The 24,420-nt window shown below is 67.1% G+C and overlaps 1 protein-coding gene across 1 annotated transcript in view; it reads right to left on the bottom strand.

The window, feature by feature from the left end:
- TNS3 (tensin 3) overlaps window positions 1–24,420 on the bottom strand; it is an 84,082-nt gene that overhangs the window by 45,266 nt on the left and 14,396 nt on the right. The window contains exons 2-10 of the mRNA XM_054571391.1: window positions 10,066–10,118; window positions 8,480–8,651; window positions 7,187–7,240; window positions 5,797–5,919; window positions 5,507–5,571; window positions 2,794–2,877; window positions 1,525–1,637; window positions 1,214–1,274; window positions 424–499 (exon numbers count right to left, since the gene is read on the bottom strand). Coding sequence (XP_054427366.1) covers window positions 424–499; window positions 1,214–1,274; window positions 1,525–1,637; window positions 2,794–2,877; window positions 5,507–5,571; window positions 5,797–5,919; window positions 7,187–7,240; window positions 8,480–8,629 — 726 coding nt within the window. The 5' untranslated portion in view covers window positions 8,630–8,651; window positions 10,066–10,118. The remainder of the gene's footprint in view (window positions 1–423; window positions 500–1,213; window positions 1,275–1,524; window positions 1,638–2,793; window positions 2,878–5,506; window positions 5,572–5,796; window positions 5,920–7,186; window positions 7,241–8,479; window positions 8,652–10,065; window positions 10,119–24,420) is intronic.

Here is a 24,420-nt window from a genome sequence, read left to right as displayed (position 1 = left end):
CGTGCGGCCTGCGGGGCACGGGGACCAGAACGGGCTGCACAGGGGTCTGGGCAGCGTCCTCCCTCTCAGAGACTTGGCACAGCAGGCCAGCCCCCGGCAGGGGCCATGCCCCGGACATCAAAGCACATTCCCAGCATTTTTTCCTTCCCGGTGTGTTGGGCCCTGAGGTCATTCTCAGGAGGAACCGCAGCCCTGGGATGTGAGCTGCCCCACCCGGACCCCCGCCCCCGGAACCTGCAGCTCGCCCTCTGGGGCAAACCTATGAGCTCCCCTTGCCCCCTTGCCCCAAGGCCCCCGCCTGCACTTCCACAACGACTGGCACCTGAGCTCCCGGGAGTGGGGTCTGGGGGGGGGACCCGGCTGCCTGCGAGCACAGCCGCGTGATGCTGGGGACAAGGAGCGGAGGGACAGGCAGGCACTCACCATGATGTCCCCTTTCAGGAGCTGGGCCGGCTCGATGGCAATGTAGATCCGACTCTGGTTTTCTGGGCCAATGTTGCTTTGGAATAAACGAGAAGGGTTGTTCCGTGAGCCCAGGATTTACAGGAAGACGACGCGTTGAGAAAAGCGCCCTCACAGCTGGAGACTCAGAAGCGACGCAGAGCGTCCCGAGTGTCCCGGGTCCAGCGCCTGAGGCCCCGTGGACGTGGGTCAGGAGGAGCGAAGAGCCGCCGGGCCGCGCGGCGGGGCTGGGGCACGGCCGCGGGGCGCACACGGCCGCGGCCTCTGTGGCCGCTGGAGGGGACGGCTGTCCCCCCTGGGCGGGCGCATCGCGAGACCAGAAACGTGACGACTGTGTGCTTTAAATGGTGACATGGTGATAAGGCCATTTTTCACTTTTACTCATTTGCCATTGCTGTCGATGAAGTGCTTAGCCTGACACCAAAAAAGCCCAGAAATGCTATGAATTCTAAGAATGTGCTTCCCTCTCTCTGAAACGCAAAGGCGAGAAAGGCCAACCGTAAAGGACCCTGTTACAGGGCTGGGCGTGTTTCATTGCAGACAGCGCACGGCTCCCTCCGCCCTCAGGCCCCTGGACCACGCGCCACGGTGACAGAGTGGCAGGCACTGGATAGCGCGGCGCAGCAGGGAAGCTCGGCGGGGGCGCTGGGCACCGCAGGGCCCCGGGCGCTCTGCTCCCCCTGCCCCTCCCGCGGGAGAGCCAGCCCGGGGCAATGCCTCTGTCTCGCAGCCGCGAGGCCGGCTCACTTACTAGATCCCCGACGTGTACACGGGCTGCATGGCCTGGTAGAGCTTCAGGAAGGGCCGGCACGCTGAGGGAGAGAGGAGGGCGCGTGAGGCAGGAGCCCGCCTGCTGCCGTCCACGCAGAAGCAGCCTCGGGGTTGCATGGCTGGGGCCCCCGCTGCCCTGCCCCTGAGGAGCAAGCAGCCCGGTTCCACACAGACGGCTCTGTCCGGGCAGGGATGGTGCGCAGGGGCGTGTGGGCCGGGCCTCTGCGGGGGCTGGGACGCCCGCCCTGCACAGGGACGGCTCGCCTCGGCATGGCCGTGCGGGATACTCACCTCCGCCCGCGTCGAAGTTGGGGGTGCCGTGCACGATGACGAAGTGCAGGAACAGGGGCGCGGCGTTCATCTTCACCGTCCCCGCCAGCAGCCCGCTCAGGAACTGCACGTACCTGCGGGCGCAGCCGGCTGAGCGCCCGCGCCGACTGCACTCCAGCCTGAGCTGACAGCCCTCAGGGGAGCGTCGGCTCGGGGACGCGTCCCCCGGGGACCGGCGGGCACAGCCCCGCCACGCGCTGCGGTGCCCCTGGGAGAGCTGTGACCCTGGCCGCTGCCCCCATCAAGGCTCAGCCTCAGCCTCACTCATGTTAAAAAAAAATCGGTAATTTGTGCCTGGGACTCACAGGCGGTGGTCCGTTATTTCAGGCCGTGGGACTTGCGCACAAAACAGACTGGAGAGGAGGGCGCTCCGGCAGCCGTGAAAATGAAGCTTAAAAACCCTATTTTCAGTCCACCCTTTCAGGGAAACGTCAGACAAAAACACAGGCTTCCCACAGATCCCAGTCCCAGTGTCTCCGCCACCCTGGAGGCAGAGTTTCACTCTCCAGAACAAACAGGACGGAGCTCCCCAAAGTCACCAGGCGGACGCAGGGCCGGGAGGCCACGTGGCCGGCCACAGCCGGGGCCCGGGCCGCCAGAGGACCCCCCCCATGGTGGGTACACCCAGGGGTGTCTTGGTGACCTGTAAACCGCTTCCCGTCTCGTGCATGACACACGCTGCGAGGCTCTGGGTTCCGGGGCTTTGGGAGAAGGTGTCAAGGACACTGGGGGCCCTGAGTTGTCTCTGCCCTGGTCAGCGGCCCCTCCCCTCTGGCGCTGGGCCGCCCTGGCCGCCTCAGCCTGCCCGGCTTGGTGGGCGCCCACCCGCTTGCCCCAGTGGTCAGCTGTGGCTGCTCCAGCGAGGCGGCCCTTTGCCCTCTGGACACTGCGGGCTCACGGACGCTCGGTTCACATTTTCATGGGAAGGCGGCGGGTCCTGCCGCTGGAACCTGTGCGCTCCTGGCTGAGAGCAGCGTGTGAGGACCAATTTCGGCCGAGGCCCGAGCGCCTCCATATTGCCACCGCCTCTACCCGGGAGGGGCAGAGCTACCCTGCGGTAAGGGGTCTCTCTCCCGACCAGGGACCCCCAGCCTGTCTGAACTGCGTCCCTGGTCCCCACAGGGGGAGAGGCTTGTCACTAAACCAACGAATCCTTCCCTCCTGTTCTGCCTGGACGTTTTCACCGTGAAATGTCATCCACCTTCCACTCGGGCCCAGGGACATACGCACCGTTTCTGGGAAGGCTGCATCAGAGCCGAGACTTTATCGTCATAGTACTTCTTCATCGCGAATCTGTCGAGGGCCTGGTCGGCGCTGCGGGGGGGGGGGGGGGGGGGCAGAGGGAGACAACAGGCGCGTTACACCCCCCGGGCGCCGACGGGGCTGAGTGGACACGTCCCGCGGCCGTGCCGGGCCTTGGCACCCACGAGGAGCTCCGCTGGTGCCAGGCCCGTGGGGTCCACACCAGCCCCTTTTCTTGGACCCCAATTCTGCACAGGCACGTGCCGCAGCCACAGCAGCCGTGTCCAAAGCTATGGTGCTCAGCTGTGCACACGCAGGGCTCCCAAGAGTCCCTGCCAACCTGCCCCCACAGGCAGGCACTGCCGGGCCCCTCTAAGGGGCGGGGGGCAGTTTCAGAGGGCTCTGGGCGCGACCAGGGCAGGCCCAAGTGTCAGGTCACAGGGGACCAGACATGCCCGCAGGCCGCAGCCAGTGGGCCCCCCAAGCCCCAGATCAGCCCAGGGGACCCTCAGGGGATGGCCTGAGGGCCGCCACAGGGAGTCGCGTCTATGAAGGGGTGCAGCGGGGCCAGAACGCGGCACCGGTGGGCGCAGAGCTGCCGGAGGCCTCGGGGCCGCCCGACGATGTTGGTGACGAGATGCCGGAGGGAGCTGTGCCACAGCCCACCGGAATGTTCCGCAGCGTCCTCGGGAAACCCTCCCGGGCCCGGTGGGTCCTCCTGATCTGGCCTCAGCACAGGCCACGACCGTGGGTGTCGGCCGCCGCCACGGAGGCCCCCTCAGCCGAAAGCTCCCTTGAAGATTGGACCCACGTGCAGGCCTCTCCTTTAAGAAACATGTGCTTGCTGCGCTGGAAACACGGCCGAAGTGGGGTCTGAGGGTCCTGTCCAGCCGGAAGGCGATGCGCAGAGACGGGCAGGACACAGGCAAACCCAGCTTCGCCGCCGTGTGTCCGAACCGGGGGCCAGGCTGTGCGGGTGCCAAGGTGCTGAGAGCCCGTTTTCAAGGAGGAAGGTTTAGTCCCGCCCACCACGTTCCCGTCGGGAATTCGCTCGCTCTGGTGAAAACGCTGGCCACGCCTCTGCGCGGCAGGAGTGGAATGTCATCAGCTCCGCCTCCGTCTTTCCCATGGCTTTTCCTTCTCTAGGTGCTGGTCAGAGGATGTTCTTCCTGTTCTGGGACGTGAAGTTCCTGTGTCGATCTCGGAGCAGAGCTCCTGGCAAAGGCCTGAGAAACTCCTCCTGGGGATGACGGAGGGGGTGACAACGGAGGGGACAGACCCCGGCGGTCTGCTGCGAGCCTGGGTCAGCTGGGGTCAGCTGGGGTCGGCAGGGCCGCTGAAATTCCCAAGAAGAGTGGAAGCAGCTTGGACAGGCGACACCGGCAGCGGCCTACACAACAACGTTCTGCGCGGGGCCGGGAGAGAGCTGTGCGGCCGCTGCCGTGTCACCGCAGAGCGCGGACCCCGGAGCGCAGGCCGCGGACCCCGCCGCCCAGGGCCTGGTCCCGCCGCTCCTGCTGGCGCCCCAGCCCCAGCTCCATCCTCGGGCCTCATGGCAGCGGCGCACTGAGCCGTCACGCAGCGCCTGGAGCACAGCCAGCGCGCGCTCGCAGGCTGGTGCCGACCGTCTGGCCGCAGCGGAAGGGCCCCTGCCTCGGCCATCCAGAAAGGCAGCGTTCAGAGCGAGTATGGTGGACGCGTGAGAACGCTCGGTCTCCGTGTTTCCAGAACCTCCATGCCGGCCCCGGCGCGCAGCCGAGGGTCCAGAGAGTCGCGCCGTGTGGCTCACGCAGAACACGGGGCCCTATGCCAAGTCCTCAGGGAGCCTGGGCTCCATCCAAATGCCTCTGGCTTCGCTGGGGACCCGATGGGACCGGGACCAGGCCCTGGCACAGACACAGGGCACTTTATCCCCCAGGAGGGTCTGACTTTCACCAGGGCGTTGGGTTTCCCCCGGCAGGCTCGAGCTCCCCACTTGTTTGCAGAGAAAACATTCGGAAAGCCCAACTCCGCCCTCGGTGCAGGAGAGGAAGGGGCTGTCGGCTCCCATGAACGGGCTTGTGTTTCCTCAGGACGGAGCAGCTCCGGCTGCACAAAGTGGCCATTGAGATGCGCGGGCCCTGGCGGGGCCCAGCCGGAGGACGGTGCTTCCCACGGACGCCCGGACAGGCACGTGCGCTCTGGAGGCCGCACGGGCGCTCTGCATGCCGGCTCGGGGCAGGCCGGCCATGCCTGTGCCGCCGCCCCCTGCAGACAGCCACGCCCACATGCCGCGGCAGCAGCTCAGGGTCCCAGGACGGCTCCTCCGTGTCCTGAGAGGCTGGCCAGACCAGGTGCTTGGCTGCGCCACGAGCGCCTGAGCAAGCCGCCTGGCCTGCCCAGCCCCAGCTTCCGACGGCCCCTGCTCCGCCCAGCGAGTGGGAGCCGTGACAATCGGCTGCCCACGGCTGACTCTCTGCAGGGGGTGGTTTCCATGGAAATGGCGCCGCCCCTGCTCGGGGCAGGCGCCACGGCGGTGTCCCCCGGGCCGCAGCGCACGCACTGCTCTCCCCAGGCCTCCCCAGGCCGTCCGCGCGCAGCGCCCGGCGTGCCCGCCTGGGAGGCATCCACGTTGCGCGGGCACGGCTGCCCCCCAAGCTGGGGTCCCAGGGACGCGGGGCCCGGCCCCCGCCCACCAGCCCCGGAGCAGGAGGCCCCCTACCTGGCTGAGACGGTGGTGAAGTGCATGTAGGAGGAGACGACCACTCCGATGCGGCCCTTCCCGCCCTGCGGAGACAAGAGGGGGCCAGGTTCCCTCGGCTCCCACGGCGGGGGGCGGGGGGCCGGGGCAGGGCCGCGTTCCCGCGGCCCCGAGAGGGCAGGCGGCAGAGGCGGCCGTCGGCCTGCCAGTCCCGGCGAGGCCGGAGAGGACTGCGGGCAGGAGCCCGCGTGCGGCTGGACTGCGCGGGCGGCAGAGACCCGGCCGCCCGCCCGGCTCCGGGAGGGCCTCACCCTGCAGTGGATGACGACGACGTGCTGCGGGTCGCTGTTCAGCCAGGTCTCCTGGGCCTTGCAGATGCTGCACACCTTGTCCAGCGGTGGCGCGTGCAGCTCGGGCCAGCCCACGTCCAGGATCTGCGGGGACACGGGCCGCCTCAGCGTCCGCCTCGGGCCCGGCGGAGGCCGTTTCCCTGACACGTTTTGCGTGAGGGCGAAGACCAGCAGCGTGGGCCGCGGAGGAGACACGGGGATTCAGTTGCCCCCGGTCTCTACCCCCGAGCGGGCGGCCGCCCCCGCAGGGCCCCCGGGGGCCGCTGGGCTGCGGGCGGGCGGCGAGGCTGGGCCGGTGCCGCCCGCCCTCCTGCTGACTCAGGCCCTGTTTGGACACCATAGTGAGCCCTTCCCCGGGGCCAAGGCGCGGAGGACACCGCAGGGACCCCCGGGGACACAGGCGTTCCTCAGAGGGAGGGACGCTCCCGGCCTGGTCACCGGGAAGAAGGACGGTGTCCAGCACCAACGCGAACTCTGAGCGAAGGGCCCTGAGTCACTCCCCCTTTTCCTCTCATTCGGGGAGGGGGGCGGTTGGGGAGGGAGACAGAGCTGTGTCTCATTATAAGAGCACTGGAAATGGGGTAAAACGGTGGGAGATCCTGGAACATGGCCGGGAAGCAGGAGAAGTCACACAGCCCGTGCGGCGCGCAGAGGTGGAGCTCCGTAGCGGCAACGTGCACCCAGGCCCTGGCACAGCCGGGGCCGAGACGCTCATGCCTCAGCCTGCGCCCTGCCCCTGTCCGCCGGCGGGTGGGCAGCTCGGGGGCACGCTCTCCGTCCTGGCGGCTGCAGGGCGGCCTCGCCTGGGAGGCCCATGTGCACTGCAGGCACCGGCTGGACACTCCGCCTGGACCGTCTTCCCCGAGTCCTTCTGTTACAACGGAGGCGTGGGGGGGGGGCGCCCGTGGCACAGCCATGTCAGGAGGGAGACCCGTGTGGGCAGCGCCCGGTATTTGACGGTGGCAGATGAGAGGGCAGACACACACACACACACACACACACACACACACACACACAGCTGCGCGTGCGCCCAGCGGAGGCCAGTCCGTCTGGGCTGTGCCCACATTCGCTTCCCAGCGTGGGCGTCTTGCGCTCAGGGGTGTGAGGTGTTACGACGGGTGGGGGCGGGACCCGAGGCCCAGGAGATCGCGCTGGGTTCTCTTCACAATTTCCTGTGTATCTAGAATTATTTTAAACTAAAAAAAAAATTACCTTGCAAAGGAACCCATGGCACGGACAGTCCCTGATGCCCGCTGTCACGGGAGGAAGGGCGTCAGCTGGTTTTGGCACCTGCGGGACAAGCTTCCCCGCGACACCCCCACATTCAGAGCGTGAAGGGCTGAGGGCCTACCTTGTTGGGGTTCAGCTTCATGAGATCATATCTTTTTTCTGAAAGGTTTAACACCTACGGGGGGGAGACGAGAAGCTATTAGAAAAGTCACTGTCCTTCAGACCAAAGAAAAAACAACAGCATTTTTTACACGCAGGTGCCCTCAAAGCAGGTTATAAAGAATTGAAGTTTGTATCATTGTGATGAAATAGAGAACACCACAAATACAGAAGAACAGCATTCGAGCCCTGAGGGACTCCAGGCCTACAAGGAGCCAGGCGTGGCCCTAGGGACCTCCGAGAGCTGGCTGCGGGCCCCGCCCGGCCTCCGGCACAGAAAACGGACGATGTCACAGTGCAGGGACCGAGGGCAGCGGCCCGTCTGCCTCCAGGGCCCTGGGACAGGCACGTCCCCCCGGGTGGCTGGGCTGGGCTACGCCCTGCAGGTCCTGGAGTTGCTCCGTCCCCAAGGCCAGTTGCCAAAGGACACTGTTCGGAAGTACGTGGGAAAGAGACGGGACCCCAGGTCCTTCCTTCAGAATGTGACGTAGCACGCACATGTCACGTAAGATTTTCAAAGAGGTCCTTGTCCCCCAAAAGGCAGGGACGCCCACCGCAGCCGCCTGGCAGGGCGGGGTGTCCCTGAACCCAGCGAGGCCCCACCCGGAGCACAGGGGCCCCCTGGGCTCCCGCAGCGGAGGTGAGTCGGAGCGGCCCCGCCCCTGCGAGGAAGGGGGGCGCCCCGACGCCGAGGACGGCTGCGACCGCACGCCCCCCTTCGGGAACCGGGCCCGGGCCCCGGGGCCTCGGGCGCCTCCGCGCGTAGGGCTGCTGCCGTGAGCCGGTGCGGCGGCCCCCGGGGCTGCCGGGCTCAGCCATCTGGGGAGGCCGGTAAGGGTGACAACGAGGCCTCGTCGGTAAAGATCAGAGGCTCTGCTGAAGATAAGGGGGCCTCGCAGGCCGGCCAGGGGCGCAGGGTGGGGTTCCACGCGTCAGCTGTCCCACGGGGCCACGGGCAGCGGGGCTGCCCCACCCGGGGGCGCCTGGGGGCCCGGGAAGGGCACCGCGAGGACGCGGCTGCCGCGAGCGTCCCTGCCCCAGCAGCCCCGCCACGAGGGTGCCCGCCCCGTCCTTGGCGGGCACTTGGGGACGGAGACGGCCTTCTCCTGCCGGGGGCGTCCCCAGCTGAGCCGGACCCAGGCCCAGGGGCGCTGGGCACATCCAAGCCTCAGCAAACGCAGGGCCTTCCGGCTGTCCCCACACTCGGCGTCCCCTGCGGTCCCCACGCCCGCGGGCCCCGCTCGGTTTTGCTCACCAGGTAGTTGTCCCCGTGCTTGGACCGCAGCATGCGCGTCACCTCCTGCAGGTTGTGCAGGTAGGACTCCTCGGAGCAGCCCGCGGGGAAGGACACCGCGATGATGCGCTCGGTGACGTAGGTGAGGTCCAGCTCGCGCCCGTCCTCCATGGCGGGGCTCAGCGCTGCCGGCCTGCGGGAGACGGCTGGTCGGCACCGGCCCGGCGGCAGAGGGCGGTGCGGGGGGACGCGCCTCCCGGGCCCCCACGGAGCCCGAGCACAGGTGCTTGGGGACCCACTGCACCCGTATGCGGAGCGTGGGCTCGTCACGGACACTCTGTCCCACATCCTTCCCAGTCGCACTGGGACCACAAGGCCCGGCAGCGAGTAAACGGGAGGCCCACGGCCGAGGGCAGGGCACCTGCTCTGCGGGGCGCGGGGGGCCCTCACTGCCCGGCGAGCCCCCGGCAGCTGAGCACAAGCGCGCCAGGCAGGGCCTGCGGAGCACGGGCCGGGCTGGGAGGTGCCCACGCGCCTGGCCCTGCCGGTGGCGCCCTGGGGTAGAGGGGCAGGGCCCCCGGGCCGGGAAGGAGGCCGGCCGCCCCTGCAGAGCCGGGGCTGGGACGGAACCCAGCCGTGAGGAGGGCGGGCGGGTGTCACCTGAGACAAGGGCACAGGTGCAAGGACGGAGCAGGCGGGACGCCAGCTGGGCCTGCGGGCGGCGTCCAGGGCGGACGGGGAGAGGCCCCAGGGAGAGGTGGTGAGGTCGCCCCCAGACGGTGACAGCCGGCAGGGAACCCGCAAAGGGCGGGGGACATCGGGGATGGCGGTTTAGGTCCCTCACGCCCGCTGCCACCAGCTTGCTGACGTGTTTACCACTCTTGTTATCTGTGTTTCGCTCATCGTTTTGGAAAACTTCAAAAACATACTAAATGATTTAACAGCGCTCCACGTACCTACCTCCTCTGACTCCGGAATTAACCTGCGGCCAATCTCCACCCCCCTCCCCCCACCTCCTGCACTCCAAGGCTTTGAAGAAATCCCAGACATTGTATCACTTCATTTACAAATACTTCAGTATTTACTTCTGGAAGATAAAGGCCTGTTTTAGAAGTCGCTGCACTGCCAACATCTCACCTGAAAGCAGCAGTAACCCAACACCATCCGCTTACTTTTTGAAGTTGATTTATTCAAATCAGGATGCAAACCATGACCAAGCTTCTTTCCCTCTAACCTCACGTACCAGACACGCGTGCAAACCAGTGTGATGGCTTTTACATTTCAAGCCCAGTGTTTCCGGACACGGATACGAGATACACCGACGCCGCGCTGCCTCTGCCGGTCGCGGTCCCCGAGGGGCCGCCCGCGTGCCCCGCCGGAGCCAAGGCTGGGCGCCCCCAAAGCCGCATCTCACACCCTGCACCGCCCTGCTACCGTTCACGGTCACGTCTGCGGGTCCTGGGCCCCCTGCCGGGCCGCACCGCGCACGCAGGGGCGACGTGTGTGCCTCGCCTCTGAACGTTCACCTCGAAAACCCAAGAAGCCACGATGGTGGCGACGGCCCAGGCCGCCTCTGTCGCACGGCCGAGCAACGGGGGGACACTCACCTGGATGGCCTGTCACAGCAGGGAGCGGCGGTCAGCGAGGCACCCCCCGGAGCCTGCAGACGACAAAACACAGGTTACTCTGACGCCTCCCGCCCTGCCGGTCTGCTCGCCACAGCCGCCCCCAGGGCACTCACAGATGGGTGGCCACTCCGCTAGCGGCTGCCCGACTGCGCTGCCTGCGAGGACGCCCGGTCCATCGGGGAACCTCAGCCCGAGGACAGGCGTCCCCCCACGGGAACCAGCCGCGGGCCGGTCCCCAGGGCGTGTGCGTGCTTGTCTGGGCACAGGGGCTGCTCGAGACGTCAGCTGTCGGCTGCTGGCGTGGACTCGAAAGGGCAGATCCCGACGGGGCGGGAATTCCGCGCCTGCCCCCGCGCCGCCGGCCTGCCCAGCAGGGGAAAGCGCTCAGGCCACGCGGCCCTGCCTGGGCGCGCGTGCGTGTGCACATGTGCGAGACACACTTGGGTGGCGCCGCACTCCTTCAGGACGTGATCCCAGCAACCCGGCAGTCGGAGCCACCCCCATGGGGAAACTGAGGCTCGCGGAGGTGCAAGTGCCGCCGAGGACGGCGGGGCAGAGGCGCCCCCCAGCTCCCCGAGAGCCCTTCCCAGCCGGCGGCTCCTTCCTCCCCCGGCTTCCGAGGAGCAGGGCGCCCAGGGCCGGCCGCGGCGGGCAAGCCGCTTCTCAGACAGGACCTGACGCCCGACCTCACCCGCTGCGCCCCCGCAGGCACCCAGCTCGACCTGGCTCCCACACGGGGACAGAGACCGGGCGCCAAGGCTGTTCCAGGGATCAGAAGACAGACCCCTTCCTCCACCTCAACAACGCGTGAGCCCACTGCAGACCAGGGGCCATGACCTCAGCCCTGAACGGAGGCACGGCCTGGGCGGCCCCTCCTCCACCTGCCGGGGCTGGGGTGGTGGCACACAGGCCTTCCCCGGCCGGCACACCCCCTCTGCTCGCCTCGCAGGCTCAGGGGCCTGGCACTGACCGAGGTCGTTCCATCAGTGGCCGGAGCCCTAACCAGCACAGGACACGCCCCCTGGGGGTGGGGAGAGCAGGGCCGGGATGGGCCCTCTGAGGACAGCTCCCTGCGGCCGCAGGCCTCCCGCCCAGGCCCGCGCAGCCGCCCGGGGCTCCACCCTCGCTCGCCAACTGTCCCAAGGCCCTGCCCCCGAACTTGGATGGCTCAGACTGGACCAAGTCCAGACGGTGAGATGGCTTTTGCCGACCGGGTGGCAAGGACCATCCCTGGCTGGCGTGGCTCAGTCCGCGGGGCATCATCGTTCCAGAGCGGAAGGTCACTGGTTCGATTCCCACTCAGGGCACACACCTAGCTTGCAGGTTTGATTCCCGGTCAGGGCAGAAACAAGAGGTGAGGAATCGATGTTTCTCTCTCCCTCTCTCCCTCCCTTCCCCTCTCTCTAAAAATAAGTAAATAAAATCTTTAAAAAACAAAACAGCAAAAACTAAAACATACAAAGATTCTAAGCACTGGCGAAACGTGCACTGATAGAATGTTTCAGAGGTCAGCCTGTCAGTAAGCACAGAAAGCACTTAACAGGCCCGGTGCATGTGACTCAGCCATGCCAGGAATGTGTCCCGAGGGAACGACCAGAATGCGGCACAGCACGGCTTCAGAACACAAAACAGGCGGCGGCCCCGGAGCTCGGCCACACGCCCGATCGCAGGAGGCGAAGGTGTCCCACAGCAGCCTGCGTGGCTGCGCACGTGGGGACAGCGTGTGGGCGCAGAGCAGGCCGCGAGACGGCCGCAGCGCCCCGCTGTTCCGCGAAGGGCGTGGGGCTGACGCGGGCACGCACACGTGCACGTGGGTGGCCGGACACACTGCTGACACGTGGGCAGTGCCTGTTCCTGGGATGCTCTGCTACGCTGTTCCCTTCTGGGGGCACGTTTTTCCTTCCTACTTAGAGCACCCGTGACTTCTGTAGCTGGAGGGAGAACGTGCCAGGATGGCAGGGTCAGCTCAGACGAAGTCCCAGCTTCCAAGGTGGCACCTGGAGATCCCCGCACCCCCACACAGAAGGGTCACTCCCTGTCACCGACCACAGCTGTCCTGGCCGGCAGGCAGTGAGGGAAACTCCAGGGGAACCCTGAGCGTTGGGAACTGAAATGCTCCCGGCCCATGAGTTCCTGTGGGGGGGCTCCGAGTGGGTTCCCAGGGCCTACGCACTGCCCGGCCTCCCAGGGACCAGGCCCCCTTCACGGCTGCACACCCATCACAGGAGACCTTCCCGTCCCCGCGTGGGGACCGGACCCTGCGGGGTCACTCCAGCCAGGACCGTGCCTGGGAACCACCGTCCCCAGCGGCACCACAGGGCTCCCGTCCCTCCGGCTCGCCCAGCGTCTGCCGCAGACGGAGGGCACACAGCTGGCTGCTCGCGGGGCGGCTGGGGGCGGGGCCTCCCTGGCAGGGCCTGTTCTGAGAGAATGACACCTGGCAGTCCTGCGCTGGTCCTGGAGCCCGTGTGACCCCCGGCCAGAGCAGAGGGGGCGTCTGCACCGCCCGGTGAACCACCTGGCAACCTGTCCAGGGGGCTTGTGCTTAAGGTGCGTCTGAAACAATCGACCCTCCCATCCACTGCTGATGGGGTTGGCTTTGTATCTGAGGCCCACACACCAGCAGCTCTGCAGCGTGGACAGACGCCCACGTGGCCACTTTTCAACAGAGGCCCGCGAGCCCTGAGGCTGGCGTGCCAACCCAAACCACCTTTCCCGACAGCGGCAGAGCCAGCGCGGCTCCCAGCGCGTCGGCTACGGGCGGGAGGCAGGCTGCGCAGGAGAAACCGGCTGGCGTTTCCCAGGCGGCCCGGGTCCTCCTCGGACTGCCGGACCCGCCACCCGGTCACCCCGCACCCCCAACACATCCCCTGGGGCGAGGGACCGCGCTGTGCAGACGGCAGGGCCGCTGTTCCGGCGGGGACGCCGCAGGTGGCTCCAGAGCACTGGGTGGGGCCTCCAGTGTCAAAGCGCTGTCCCCGCGCCCGCGCCCTTCCTGCGGGGCCCGGGGAGGCAGGCCAGGGCTCGCGCCTGCGGGAGCAGACGACCCTGGCCAGGCCGTCCCAGAGACACACCAGGCCTCATGTCCCTCAAGCGCAGGCCTTGCTCCGGGCACAGTGAGGCGGACTCTGACCACCCAGCCGTGGGATGGACGATGGGCCGGCCCCCTGGGCAGGGTCGCCGTGGGTCAGAGCAGGGCCTGCAGGGGCAAAGGCCTCACTCTGCCTCCGCAGCCTGCTCTCACATGACCTCTGGGAACCGAGAGTAGGGTGACAGGAAATTGAACGGCAGGGGAAGTGCCCAATGAGGGTCACGCGGTGGGCACTGTCACGTGCTGAGGGACGGGGCGGCCGCTTCATCCTGAGGACTCACAGGTGCGCGCACGCACACGCAGCGTGGGCCGAGCCCGGAGGTGCACCCCGCCGGCAGAAGGGAGCCCGGGGAGCGTGCGCACAGGCAGCACATCCCGCCTGCGCCAGGGCTGAAGCACGGCAGGGCCCCCACGTCCACGGCTCCACGGCGGGGGGCAGGGCCCCGGCCCCCAGCCCCCCTGCCTGCCCCGTCACAGCCCCCGGCCGTCCTGCGGGCCCTGCCCGCCGCGGCCAGCCTCTCCCGGCTGACTCCTACGGACTCCCGCCTGCCTCCCCGCTCAGACAGCATCTTCGGCGAAGGCACCCTGACGCCTCGCCCCGGCCGCTCTGCTCTTTGTTTTTCTCCCCTCACCTGAGAATGTGCTTATTGATTTTTAGAGAGAAAGGACAGGGGAGAGAGAGAGACATCAACTGGCTCCCTCCCATACGCACCCCAGCCAGGAATCGAACCCACAACCTAGGTGCCTGCCCTGACCAAGGGTCAAACCCTGCGACCTTTTGGTGTGAAAGACGACACTCTAACCAACTGAGCCACCCTGCCCGGGCCCGGCTGCCTTGGCCTTCTTCATGCACAGAAAGAACTGGGGGCTGAGGTCTCCTGCCTCAGCTCTGCCTCCCCGGTGGAGACGCCGCCTGCCTGGCTCCCATAAGCAGTTCAGCGCCTGGCGCCACGGCCGCACAGAACCCGCGTATGCAGGACGGAGGGAGGAATCCGCCAGCCGCTGACGCCCCGTGTCGGGGGGCAGCGTGCCCGTTTTGAGAGGCACAAGGAGACCGCTCATACATTTCTGTAGTAAACACCTAGTTAGCTTTACTCTTAGGTTGACAAAAAAATACCTAAGTAGTTTAAACAGACTCGCCCTCTAACCGAAGAACAAAGAGCAAGGTTGCAGCATATGGGGTCCATGGGATTCGGGGTGGGGCTGGGGCTTCGTCAGGGAGAACTGTCCAGGCGACGGAGCGTCGGCGTCCGGCAGCTCTGGGACACCGCCCAGGGCCAGAGCCCCACTGGGCTGCACGCGGATTCAGGTCGTGACCAGGTGGGGCTCAGCTGCTGCGCCTCCCAGGGTCCCAACAGCCCCAGGCCCACGACCAACCGCCCCCAGGCCACCCCTCACTCCTGCTCACCTGGGGAAGGGCCGCGCCGGATCCCTGGGTCAGAGGGACGGGAGGGCGGCCCCTGCTGCCTGCCTGCCCCCGTGCTCTCTGGCTTTCGGGTGAGAGGCAAAGAAAGCCCGTCGGCAGGTGCCATCCCCAGAGCCTGCGCAAGGCCCGGGGGCGCGGGGAAGACGCCAGCTTCCTGGAGCCGCTGGGCTGCGTGCCGCTGCCCGTGTGCCGGCCAGCCCTGCACGCTGTGTGAGCGGCTCTGAAAGGAACAAAGGCGGGATTGCGTAACCGGAGCCGGACGGACGAGGAAGCGCGGCTGCCCGGGGCCTGGGGTGGGCCGGGCTGGGGCTCGGGGACAGATGGGCCGGGACGCCTCTGCGCATTTCTAGCTTCCCCAGGCAGATGCAGGCGGGTGCGGGCGTGGGTGTCACGTGCGCCCGCTGCGGAAGCCCGGCACCCGGGACCGGGGCCGTTGGGATTCTGCCGCCCTCCTTGCTGTCTGACCAGGGAACCCACTTGACTTCCTCGCGACTCGGTTTCCTCACCTGGGAACTGGGCTGGTGCAGGTTCAGTAAAGAAGCCCGTGTACAGAGCTGAGCACCTGGCATGTCGTACGTGCCAAGGGGTCACCGGCTGGGAGCCCCGCCATTGTGTTTGGGTGCCGGGCGGGGGCGGGCCCTGAGCGTGGGGCAGCCGAGGTGGCACGGCCCACCGCCGGAGGAGGGAGCCGGGAGCTGGGTTTCCACAGTCGGGGGGCAGCCCCCCGTTCCCCCCCGCCCCCCCCGCCCAAGCACACCAGGGACAAGTTCTCAGTCAGGACGGCCCCCTCGAGCAGTGACCAGACAGCGCGCTGCGAGAACGGTGCCCGGCTGGAGTCAGGACATTAACAAACATCACTCCGCCCGCGAGCTCAGGCTGAAGCCAGGTGTGTTCGGACTGAGCTTACACCTGTGCGCATGTGTTACCAAACCTGGGAATCCTGAGCCACATGGAAGGAGGAGCTCGTGAGAACAGACCCTGGGGAGGAAGTGACATGCCCCGGGGCTTTCGCAATCCAGCCCGACATCGGCGGAGAGGCTGGCAGGGCGGCGGCCCCCCGGGAAGCAGGCAGCGGCAGTGCCAGGGCGGCCCTTGGAGGGGCTTTCACTGCCCTTCGGCAGAGCAGGCGGAGGAGAGGCGGCCGACACAACCCAGGGCCAAGGGCGCCTGGGCCCCCTGTGGGGGAAGGGGCCCTGGCAGCTGCCACCTCCCCGCCCCCGCGCACTCCTCCCCAGCCTTCAGCCCAGCGCCTCCTCCCTGCGCTGGCCTGACGTGGCCGAGGGAGCCGGCAGGGCCGCCCGCCCTGCCTGGGGAAGCCCCAGGGAGGCACCTGTGCCCGCACACACAAGGGCAGGGACTGGGGACCGTCATCCTGGGAGGCGGGTGCCGGGGCCCCCAGGAGGGGCTGCACAGAGCAGGGGCAGAGATGGGGGCCCACGCGGGGTCTCCTGCCTCCCCAAGACCCCCACATTGGACCCCTGCTGCGGACCCCGGACGGGCAGGTGCTGGCCTGGACCTCAGAGCCTGCCGGGCACCTGGTGCCCACCTGCCCGCCTCCCTCCTCTGTCCTTTTCAACTGATGCAAAACCAGGAAACGAACAGTGAAACAAGGGCAGCGTGCGGAACCGGCCACCGACGGGAGGTGGGGGAGGGGAGGCCCACTCTGCTCACTCCAAAACCGCCTGGGGGCCAAAACGAGACAGGGGTGGGGACAACGGCGGCGTCACCGCCTTGCCCCTACCTGGGCGAGGCTGATGTAGTCGGTCCCCTGACACTCCGAGGTCGAGCTAAGAGGGAAGGACAGCAGCTCCAGCCCTGTCCGCCCTCGCCCCCCACCGACCCAGAGGCTGTGGCAGGAGGCCCTTCCTGGGTGGCAGGCGCGTCCAGCCAGCTGCCCAGGGGCCCGAAGGGACGGTGAGCCCCTCCCCGCACGGGCCCGCAGGCCCGGCTCTGAGCCAGCACGGTCACCCGCTCCAGCCCAGCAAGTTCCTTCAGTGTAGAAAAGTCAGAGAACGGAGACGCGCCCCCGAAGACGGACGCAGCCGCCCACCCCGCCCCTCGCCCGGACGCCCCCGGCAGCAGCGGGGGGAGGGGCTTCCTGACCCCGTCCTGCACACGCTCACGGACTCGGGCCGGCCCTGCCCGCCCACAGCCTCTCACGGGAACGTCGACCGGCGCGGTGCCACCCGGCGCCCGCATGCCATCGGTCTCCAGCCTCCTCCAGGGCTGCTCGGGGGACACACACCCGCACGCGCAACCTGCTCTGGGATCTTGTCGCGAGAATCGCCGCGCCCACCCGTCACTTCCAGGACTCAGACGGGGCCACGGCCCCGAAGGTGAGCAAGCTCCTTTGGTCCTTTTCTGTTTGAGTATCGGACCGCTTCCCAAGGAGGCGTCACCTCGGCAACATTCAGGAGGAATTTCAGGGGTGTGTGTGGCTGTGAAACCAACGCCCCAAAGAGTGGGGACACAACCCCGGCCGGTGGGGCTCCGTGGATGGGGCGCCGGCCTGCGAACCAGAGGGTCGCCGGTTCGATCCCCAGTCGGGGCACAGGCCAGGGTTGCAGGCCAGGCCCCCAGCAGGGGGCGTGCAAGGGGCAACCACACATGGATGCTTCCCTTTCTCCCTCCCTTCCCCTCTCTAAAAATAGATAAATACATCAATTTTTTTAAAAAGTGGGAACACAGGGAAACAAGCTTCGGCTCGTCTCCGCACGTATCCCCCCGACCCCTGCAGTGCTGGGCACTGACAGCGCAAATCCCGTCACGAGAGAGTCACACGCCCCACACACGCCCCCAGCCTGGGGCTCCCGAGGCCTGGGCGCAGCGCTGTAGACAGAGACGCTCGCCCCCGGCGCCCGCCGGCCCTGCTCTTTCCCCCAGGAAGTGCCGGCCGACGGAGCAGCGGACACAGCGGGTGGGCGGCGCAGAGAGAAGGGCGCCCACGCGTGAGGCCGGCCGTCCCCGCCGGCGCAGGACACCGACCTCTGTAGGCCACTCCCGCCCCAGGCCAGCCTCCGCTCCGGGAAAGGACTCCGAACCCGACGGCCCCGCGAGGTGTCGGGCACAAACCCGGGGGTCGCGTCAGCTGCAGACCAGGCCGCCGTGCCGTCTGCAGGGGCCTCTGTGAGAAAGTAAACCCCTGAACCGTCAACTGCGACAGCTCTTTTCCCAGCATTTCCTCCGTGCGGGGACCCACTGTGGCGGTGGGGACCCGTCTCCCCCATCTGGGAAACTCGCAACGAGAGGGAGACGCAGAGACACAGGGACACAGAGGAAGAGTCACAGAGAGACAGAGAGAGAGAGAGACGCGAGTGCGGCCTTGCACGCTGCCCGGTGAGGGGCGCGTTCCAGAGCCGATGGGCACGTGCAGGCGGGACGGTGACAGCGGCACGAGAGGCGGCGCCTACCGCCTGCCGACCACAGCTCAGCCCGCCCGCTCCCTGGTCCCAGCAAGCGGCATCTCAGGGAGGCTGCCCGCCGGGCCTTGCCGCCACGGGCCAGCCCATGAGCTCTGAAGAGCAGGGCCGCTGCCCGGCCGGCTCCCCGGACGCTCCACCATCCTGCTCGGCTCCTCCGTCACCCTGGCAGCCGACCAGGAGCCCACGTGTCTGCTCCCGAACCCGCTTACGCAGGAAGTGCGGGCTCCTGCCAGAGTCTGACCAAACACTGTGCGAACCAGTGGGGCGTGGGCCTGGGAAAAGCTCCACCGTCGCCGTGGGCACCGACCCCGAGAGCCAGGGGGCGCTCGTCCCTGGGCCCTGCGCGGAGTCAGAGCCTGGAGACAGCTGGGGCGCGGGGCGGGCGCGGGCGGGCGCGGGCGGCCGACGCGGTCAGGTTGTCCCTGGAGCCGCCGCAGGCCTTCCCAGCAGCGCGCGGAAGCCCAGGCGGGGAATTCTACAGGGTTCACTCTGGGTGCAGGTTGTGCAAGAACAGGACGGGGAACCCCAGCCCCGGGGCTGAACTCAGAGGCAGGGCGGTCGGCACCTCAAAGGCAGCCGGTGACTGCTGTCTGTTTTCAGACACAATTAAGTGCTGAAGTTTACCTGAGAAAAACATGCTTTAGGATTCTTCAAAGTAACTGATATTTCACTTCAATAAGCACCTACAAGCTGATCATTTTTAAATGTCTGGTTTGATGGAAAGTGACAGCAAAGAGGGGGCTTGGGACGTGCCAGCGCCTGGCGTCCTCACCACTGCTGTCACCGGAGGGAGCAGTCACAGTGACGGCGACGTGTGCCCGCCGCCACTCCAGCCCAGAGCAACGCCGAGCGTGGCCCCGCACCATCGCTCAAGACTCCCGCAGCAGCCCCCGAGCGGGGACCCCCTGCCAGCCCCACGCTGCCACGAGGCAGCCAAGGACCGGGCCTGGCGAGGCCGGGCCCCGCGCCCGAAGCCGCGCAGCTGGGGAGAGGCAGAGCTGGGGCTCGGGGCCTGAGTCCTGCTCCGCCACGGTGGCCACCAACGCCTCAACGTCCCTTGCGTCCAGCAGCCGGGACCCGCCAGCCCTCTGCCGTGGTCCCCGGGCTGGGCCCCTGCTCCCCGCCCCCCGGGCTCAGACAGGAACCGTCCCCGCTGTCCCCGGGAGGCGGCCGCAGAGCAGGCCGGGGTCTGTCCTCGGGTAGACAAGACGGGGGAGAAGACAGTTCTCAGGTGGTGATGAGGGAGCAGTCTGAAGACCCCTACTCAGCACCTAATCACTCCCTAAATCAACAACGCAGCAATTCCGAACCAACCACTAATCGAAATTAATCAATGCCTAACCAATCCCTAATCGATCAACACCAGCCTCACAGAATCAGTGCCTGATCAACTGCAGTCGCCGCGTTCTGATAAGTCCCTTGGACACTGGAGGCCACTCGTGCCCAGGAGCGCCGCGCGCCAGCACTACCGCGGGGGCCGTTCTCAGCAGCCAACTGCCAACAAAGATACAGGAAAGCAGGGGCCCCAAGCACACCCCAGAGCGGGCGCTTGTTCCCGGCGAGTCTGAGCGCGGCCGCAGGGCACAGAGCCTCGCCTGCTCGGCCTCGGGGCGCCCTGCCGACGCCCCGTACGGTCGTGAGTGGCCCTGTGCGGGTCGGGGTCGCGAACACAGGGCGGCCAGGGGGAGATCTGCAAACGCGAGGCCCACTGCGAAGGCGTCTGCCGTAACGCCACCTCCGTGAGCGTCGTCTTTGATTCACTGTTCACTGGAGAAGTATCTAGAGAACCTCCCGGTTCTAATGTCCCCCCAGAAAGCTGCCACCATAGCATCACGAAAAGGCGGCCGGCCACAGCCTCAGCCGGTCGCACTGCGGAGCACGCCGCACCGCTCCTTTGCGCCGAGGACACCGACGCAGCCGTGCAAAGCGGGGCCTTGGCCACCGCGGATGTCGGGGTCGGGGCCGGGGCACCTCCTCCCGACCACACGCTTTCTCCCTGAGACACGCGTCCGCCTGACCTCTCCCTCAACCGCCCACACCCGGCACGCAGAAGCATGAAGGTTTTCTCAAGAGATTCCCAAGGCTGTGGGGCGCGCTCTGGAGCAGGCGCCACGATCTGCAGCGAGGGGAGGGCCACGCGGTCATCTGCACAGCAGGGGGGCGGGGGCGCACCAGGAACTGAGCGGCGGCCCCGAGAGGAAGCGGGCTGGAGTGCAGCACCCCACCCCGGGAGGCTGCAGCGCCCCACCTGCCCCTGTGCCTGGCTCCCACGCTCTGCCAGCGTGGCTCAGAGGACCCGCCCACGAAGGGACCCCCTTCTTGAGCAGGGTGCCCACACTTCAGCTGGCATCCTAGTCACCTGGGGGGCTTATAAAAAGGGAGGCCTGCCCTGGCTGGCGCGGCTCAGTGGACTGAGCGCCGGCCTGCGAACCAGAGGGAGTTGCCGGTTCGACTCCCCATCAGGGCGCATCCTGGTTGCCGGGCCAGGTCCCCAGTGTGGGGCGCAGGAGAGACAACCACACATGGATGTTTCTCTCCCTCTCTTTCTCCCTCCCATCCCCCCTCTCTCTAAAGCTAAATAAATAAAGAAAAAAGGGAGGTCTGCCTCCCCCGCCTCGAAAATTCCTGGTCTGACAGGTCTGGGGTGGGGACAGGAATCGTGCCTCTGCGTCCCCGGCTTGTGCAGCGGCTGCGAGCCCAGACCCCACTGGGGCACCCCCAACCGAGCTGTGCAGCTGGGTGCGAACGGCCAGCCACTGCCACCACGTGTGACACCAGCCTCATCAAAGCCTCCCTTGCGGTCGCTGCTGCTCGGTCCCTCAGTCCCCAGACACCGTCAGAAACGCCACTGCAGCGACAAGGCCGCCTCTGCCGGGACAGCCTCCAGGGCTGCGAACTCACGACCTCACACACATCCAAGTCCACTTTCAGCTCCTGGTCTTTTCAGGTTCTCTGTTACATGGAATCCAAACCTGCCCCAACTGGGCATGCGTGCCTCGCCTCGAGTCCCTCCCACGAGCAATCGCTCACCTCACAGCGAACTCGCGGGGGACAGAGCAGGAGTTTCCCAAGACAGCCGGGGACACGCGCGGAGAGTCTGAAACGAGCTTTAGGTGGAATGATTGCTCTACACAGGCTTCATGGAGCAAATGCTGCCGTTTCAGAATGCAACGTATCAAGCCTGTGTCAGTGCTGATGACTCAGCAGGTTCTCCTGAAACTTCCTCGCCAACAGCCCGGGAGCCACCCTCGGGGGCCGAGGTGGCGGGAGAGGGCCCTTCGGTTCGGTTTCCTACACTCCCATTATTTGAATCAGGGTCCCAATTGAGTCCTTCAGAGTTTACTTAACACATCTCCCCAGTTCATTAACAGCACGGGCTCTTCCTCCTCTTCTTGCAAAGTATTTGAAAACGCAGGAGGCTTCTGGCCCGCAGAAGCCCCCCCGCCCCGCTTCTGGAATGCGGTGAGCCCGGGACTGCCTCAGGCCGCTCCGCTCCAGGCCTGCGCTTCCCAGCAGCTGTGCATGGGCCTGGGCTTGGTGTGACTGCTGAGGTCTGGCACGGCTCGGCCAAGGGGCAGCCTGTCCTTCCCGTAGGGCCCCGTGACCCCGCCAGCCTCCATTTGTGACCGCGGAGGGGCCGGGGGTCAGGGCCCAGAGCGCCCCGAAGCGCGGCGCGTTCCAGCCCACCCCTTTCTCAGCGTTTGCCGGCAGGAGCTCCGCCAGACAGAAAACTTCCCTACCCGTGTTTCACCCCGAGGCGCCCTTGGCACAAGAAAAGGGGGTTACGTGCTCGACGGCGTCTCCTCACTCACCGGTGTCAGTGTGAGCTAGTTCCCTGGCACCCCCCGAAGGCGACTGAGGCAGCCTTGCTGTTTGTTTTGTTTTTTTTAAGTACGCACTTTTTAAAGTCCATTGTACAGATCAGAAAATGACGTCTCAGCCCAAAGTCACAAAGCTGACTGTCGCCGCCCCTGGGGTCAGGCCTCGTCTATACTCTGAGGCTCAACCTCAGACCCGGGGGACAGGCCACCGCGCGTCCCACGCTCCCGGGCACCTGGGAGGGCCCGTGGGGACAGTTCCTGGCCACCACTCGGGCGACGCTGGTTGTCAGACAGGCACGAGGCCCAGAACCCCACGGCTCTCGTCTTTCTGTCTCAGTCTCCGAATGGGACGTGGTTTCCAGGAAGGGTAAAGCTTCCTTTCTTTTTCCTTCTTTTCTATTTTTTTCCCCAGAACTGTTTCCTCATCCCCGAGTAAAAGGAAGCGTTGCAGGTGACCTTCTTCCAGACGCTGAGAAGGGTCCCAGAGCCGCGGCGACAGGCGACGGTCGGGCAGTCGGGTTTACAGTCGGGTTTACGGGCGGCGGCGCTGCAGCCCGGCCCACGCCCACGCCCGGGGATGAGAAAGCGCGGGGTGGGACCCGCGGGAGCCGGGAGGAGTCGGAGTCCAGAGCCCTGGCCCCCCAGACTGAGGGCTGGGCCGCCCCGGCCCGGGCCCCCGCTCGTCGGCATCGTCACACACGGGGAGGGGGGGCGCGCGGGGATGCTGTGTCCCTCGTGCAGGCAGAAGGCCTCCCGATGCGCACGCTGCGCGGGTCCGAGGCCGGGGCTGGCCGGGGTGGCAGCCGCCTCGCTGTGCGCTGACCTCGCCCGCATCACAGCACCAGTAATAGGCGTCGGTGCTCGCTGCTCGCCACCCCCGCGCACAGAGGCCACGGCCGTCCGGCCGCCCCGAGCACGTGGGTGCTGCGCCCCCGGCACCTCTGCATCCTGTCCCCTCGGACCGGGGAGCCCCGCTGCCTCCAGCCACCCCCCGGAGGCAGGAGAGAGTCAGGAAGGAGGACACTCCAGGGGCGCCCGGGGCTCAGAGAGGGAATAGGGGCAAAGGGCGGAGCCCCGGTTCTCAGACTGGCAGTTCCTGCATCTGGAGAAGCACTGAATCCCAGAGGATCAGGGATGCACCTGCGCAGACGATGCTCCTGACCCCCGCTCCATGCCCAGAGCATTACAGTAAGTTAGCACTGTGGGGCCCCCTTCCCGGTTTCCAGGCCAGCCCAGGAACTCATGGGAGGCCCACCCTAGGAATAACAGCCCTCGAGCCCCTGAGGGCGGGGCGGTTAGGCTGCTAGGCTGTTGGCTCTGCTCTGCTCAGAGCTGGCCTGCTCCCATGCTCTGTGTTTCTCTTCCTTTCCGCTACAAACTCTGTGTGTTCGGTTCAATTTTTCGTCCGTGATCCCCTGTGCCCGCCTCTGACACCACCAGGTCCTGCGCGGTGTGTGGCCAGGGCGGCGGCGAGACCCGTCTCTGACGCGAGGCCGGGCTTGGCGCAGGCAGCTCCCCGAGGAGCGCCTCCCGCCTGAGGGTTGACGGCAGCCGGCGTCCAGCCGCTCCCCGCCCCCGCCCCGCGCCAGCCGACACCGGGGAGCCTGTCCCTGTGTGCCCCCACCTGCAGGCAGCCTGGCTGCGGCCGTGGACCCTGGCTGCAAGGGGTGGCTGGCGTGGGGGGCTCGGCAAGGTGTCTCTTTCACCTGCGGGGGGTTTTCCCCTTCTCAGGAGGTCACACCGGAGGAAGGCTGAGCAGGAGTTCCCGCGCAGGGACAGCAGACGCCACCGGCGCCTCTTCCTACACCGTCTTTCCCAGAAACCTGGCTGACTGGTACCCACCAACACTGACACAAGACCAAGGCCGGATGTTATTTTAGGCGTGGGAGGAGCGGCCAATCTGTGCGCAAGGTCCGGCCTGTGATTAAAAGGGGCAAGGCACCTCAGATTTCCCGGGAACCGAGGCCCAGCGAGGGGCCAAGGCCAGGGCCCCTTCCCGCGGCCCGGGAACCAGGAACCGTCCCGGGGACTGGCCTCGGCTCTGACCCGGGTCCAGCCTGCATCCTGCTCGTTCCTAGAAGGAGGGGAAGGGGGTGCCTGATGTCATGCCAGTCCAGGGACTGCCTGTCGGCGCCGGGGGCTCGGCGGGCCTTCCCCTGGGGGCGCGGGGAGGCCTGACGACCAGCCCCCTGCACGGCGTCCAAGAGCAGCCGCCCGTCCCTGCACGGCCGAGGGCTCGTCAGGCTGCGTGGGCTGTGGCCCGCTCGCCCGCTGCCAGGCGTCTGCTGGGTCAGAGGGGAGGGGGCCCCGCGCCCACGGCCACGCCCCTCCTCGGCAAGCACCAGTTTGGTCTTTAACTGAAAAGCCAACCGTGCATTTGAGAAAACTTCTTCGGCTCTGTTCAAGAGAATGTCACGCGTCCAAGGCAACCGAGAAGAGGACTCGGGGGCTGAGACGCACACCTCTGAGCCCGCTCAGGACAGCGGCTTTACTCCTCGTCCCCGGCAGGACCTGGAGCTTAACAGGGCTCCCCAACCCTCACAGAGGACCCCAGCACGGAAGAAAGCACAGCAC

The sequence above is a fragment of the Pteronotus mesoamericanus genome, unplaced genomic scaffold, assembly GCF_021234165.1.
Source record: "Pteronotus mesoamericanus isolate MK-2021 breed Mesoamerican mustached bat unplaced genomic scaffold, CSHL_Meso_final contig_220, whole genome shotgun sequence".
Taxonomy (NCBI): Eukaryota; Metazoa; Chordata; class Mammalia; order Chiroptera; family Mormoopidae; genus Pteronotus; species Pteronotus mesoamericanus.
The sequence above is the reverse complement of the archived record's forward strand: the minus strand, read 5'-3'. Positions and strand labels throughout refer to the sequence as shown.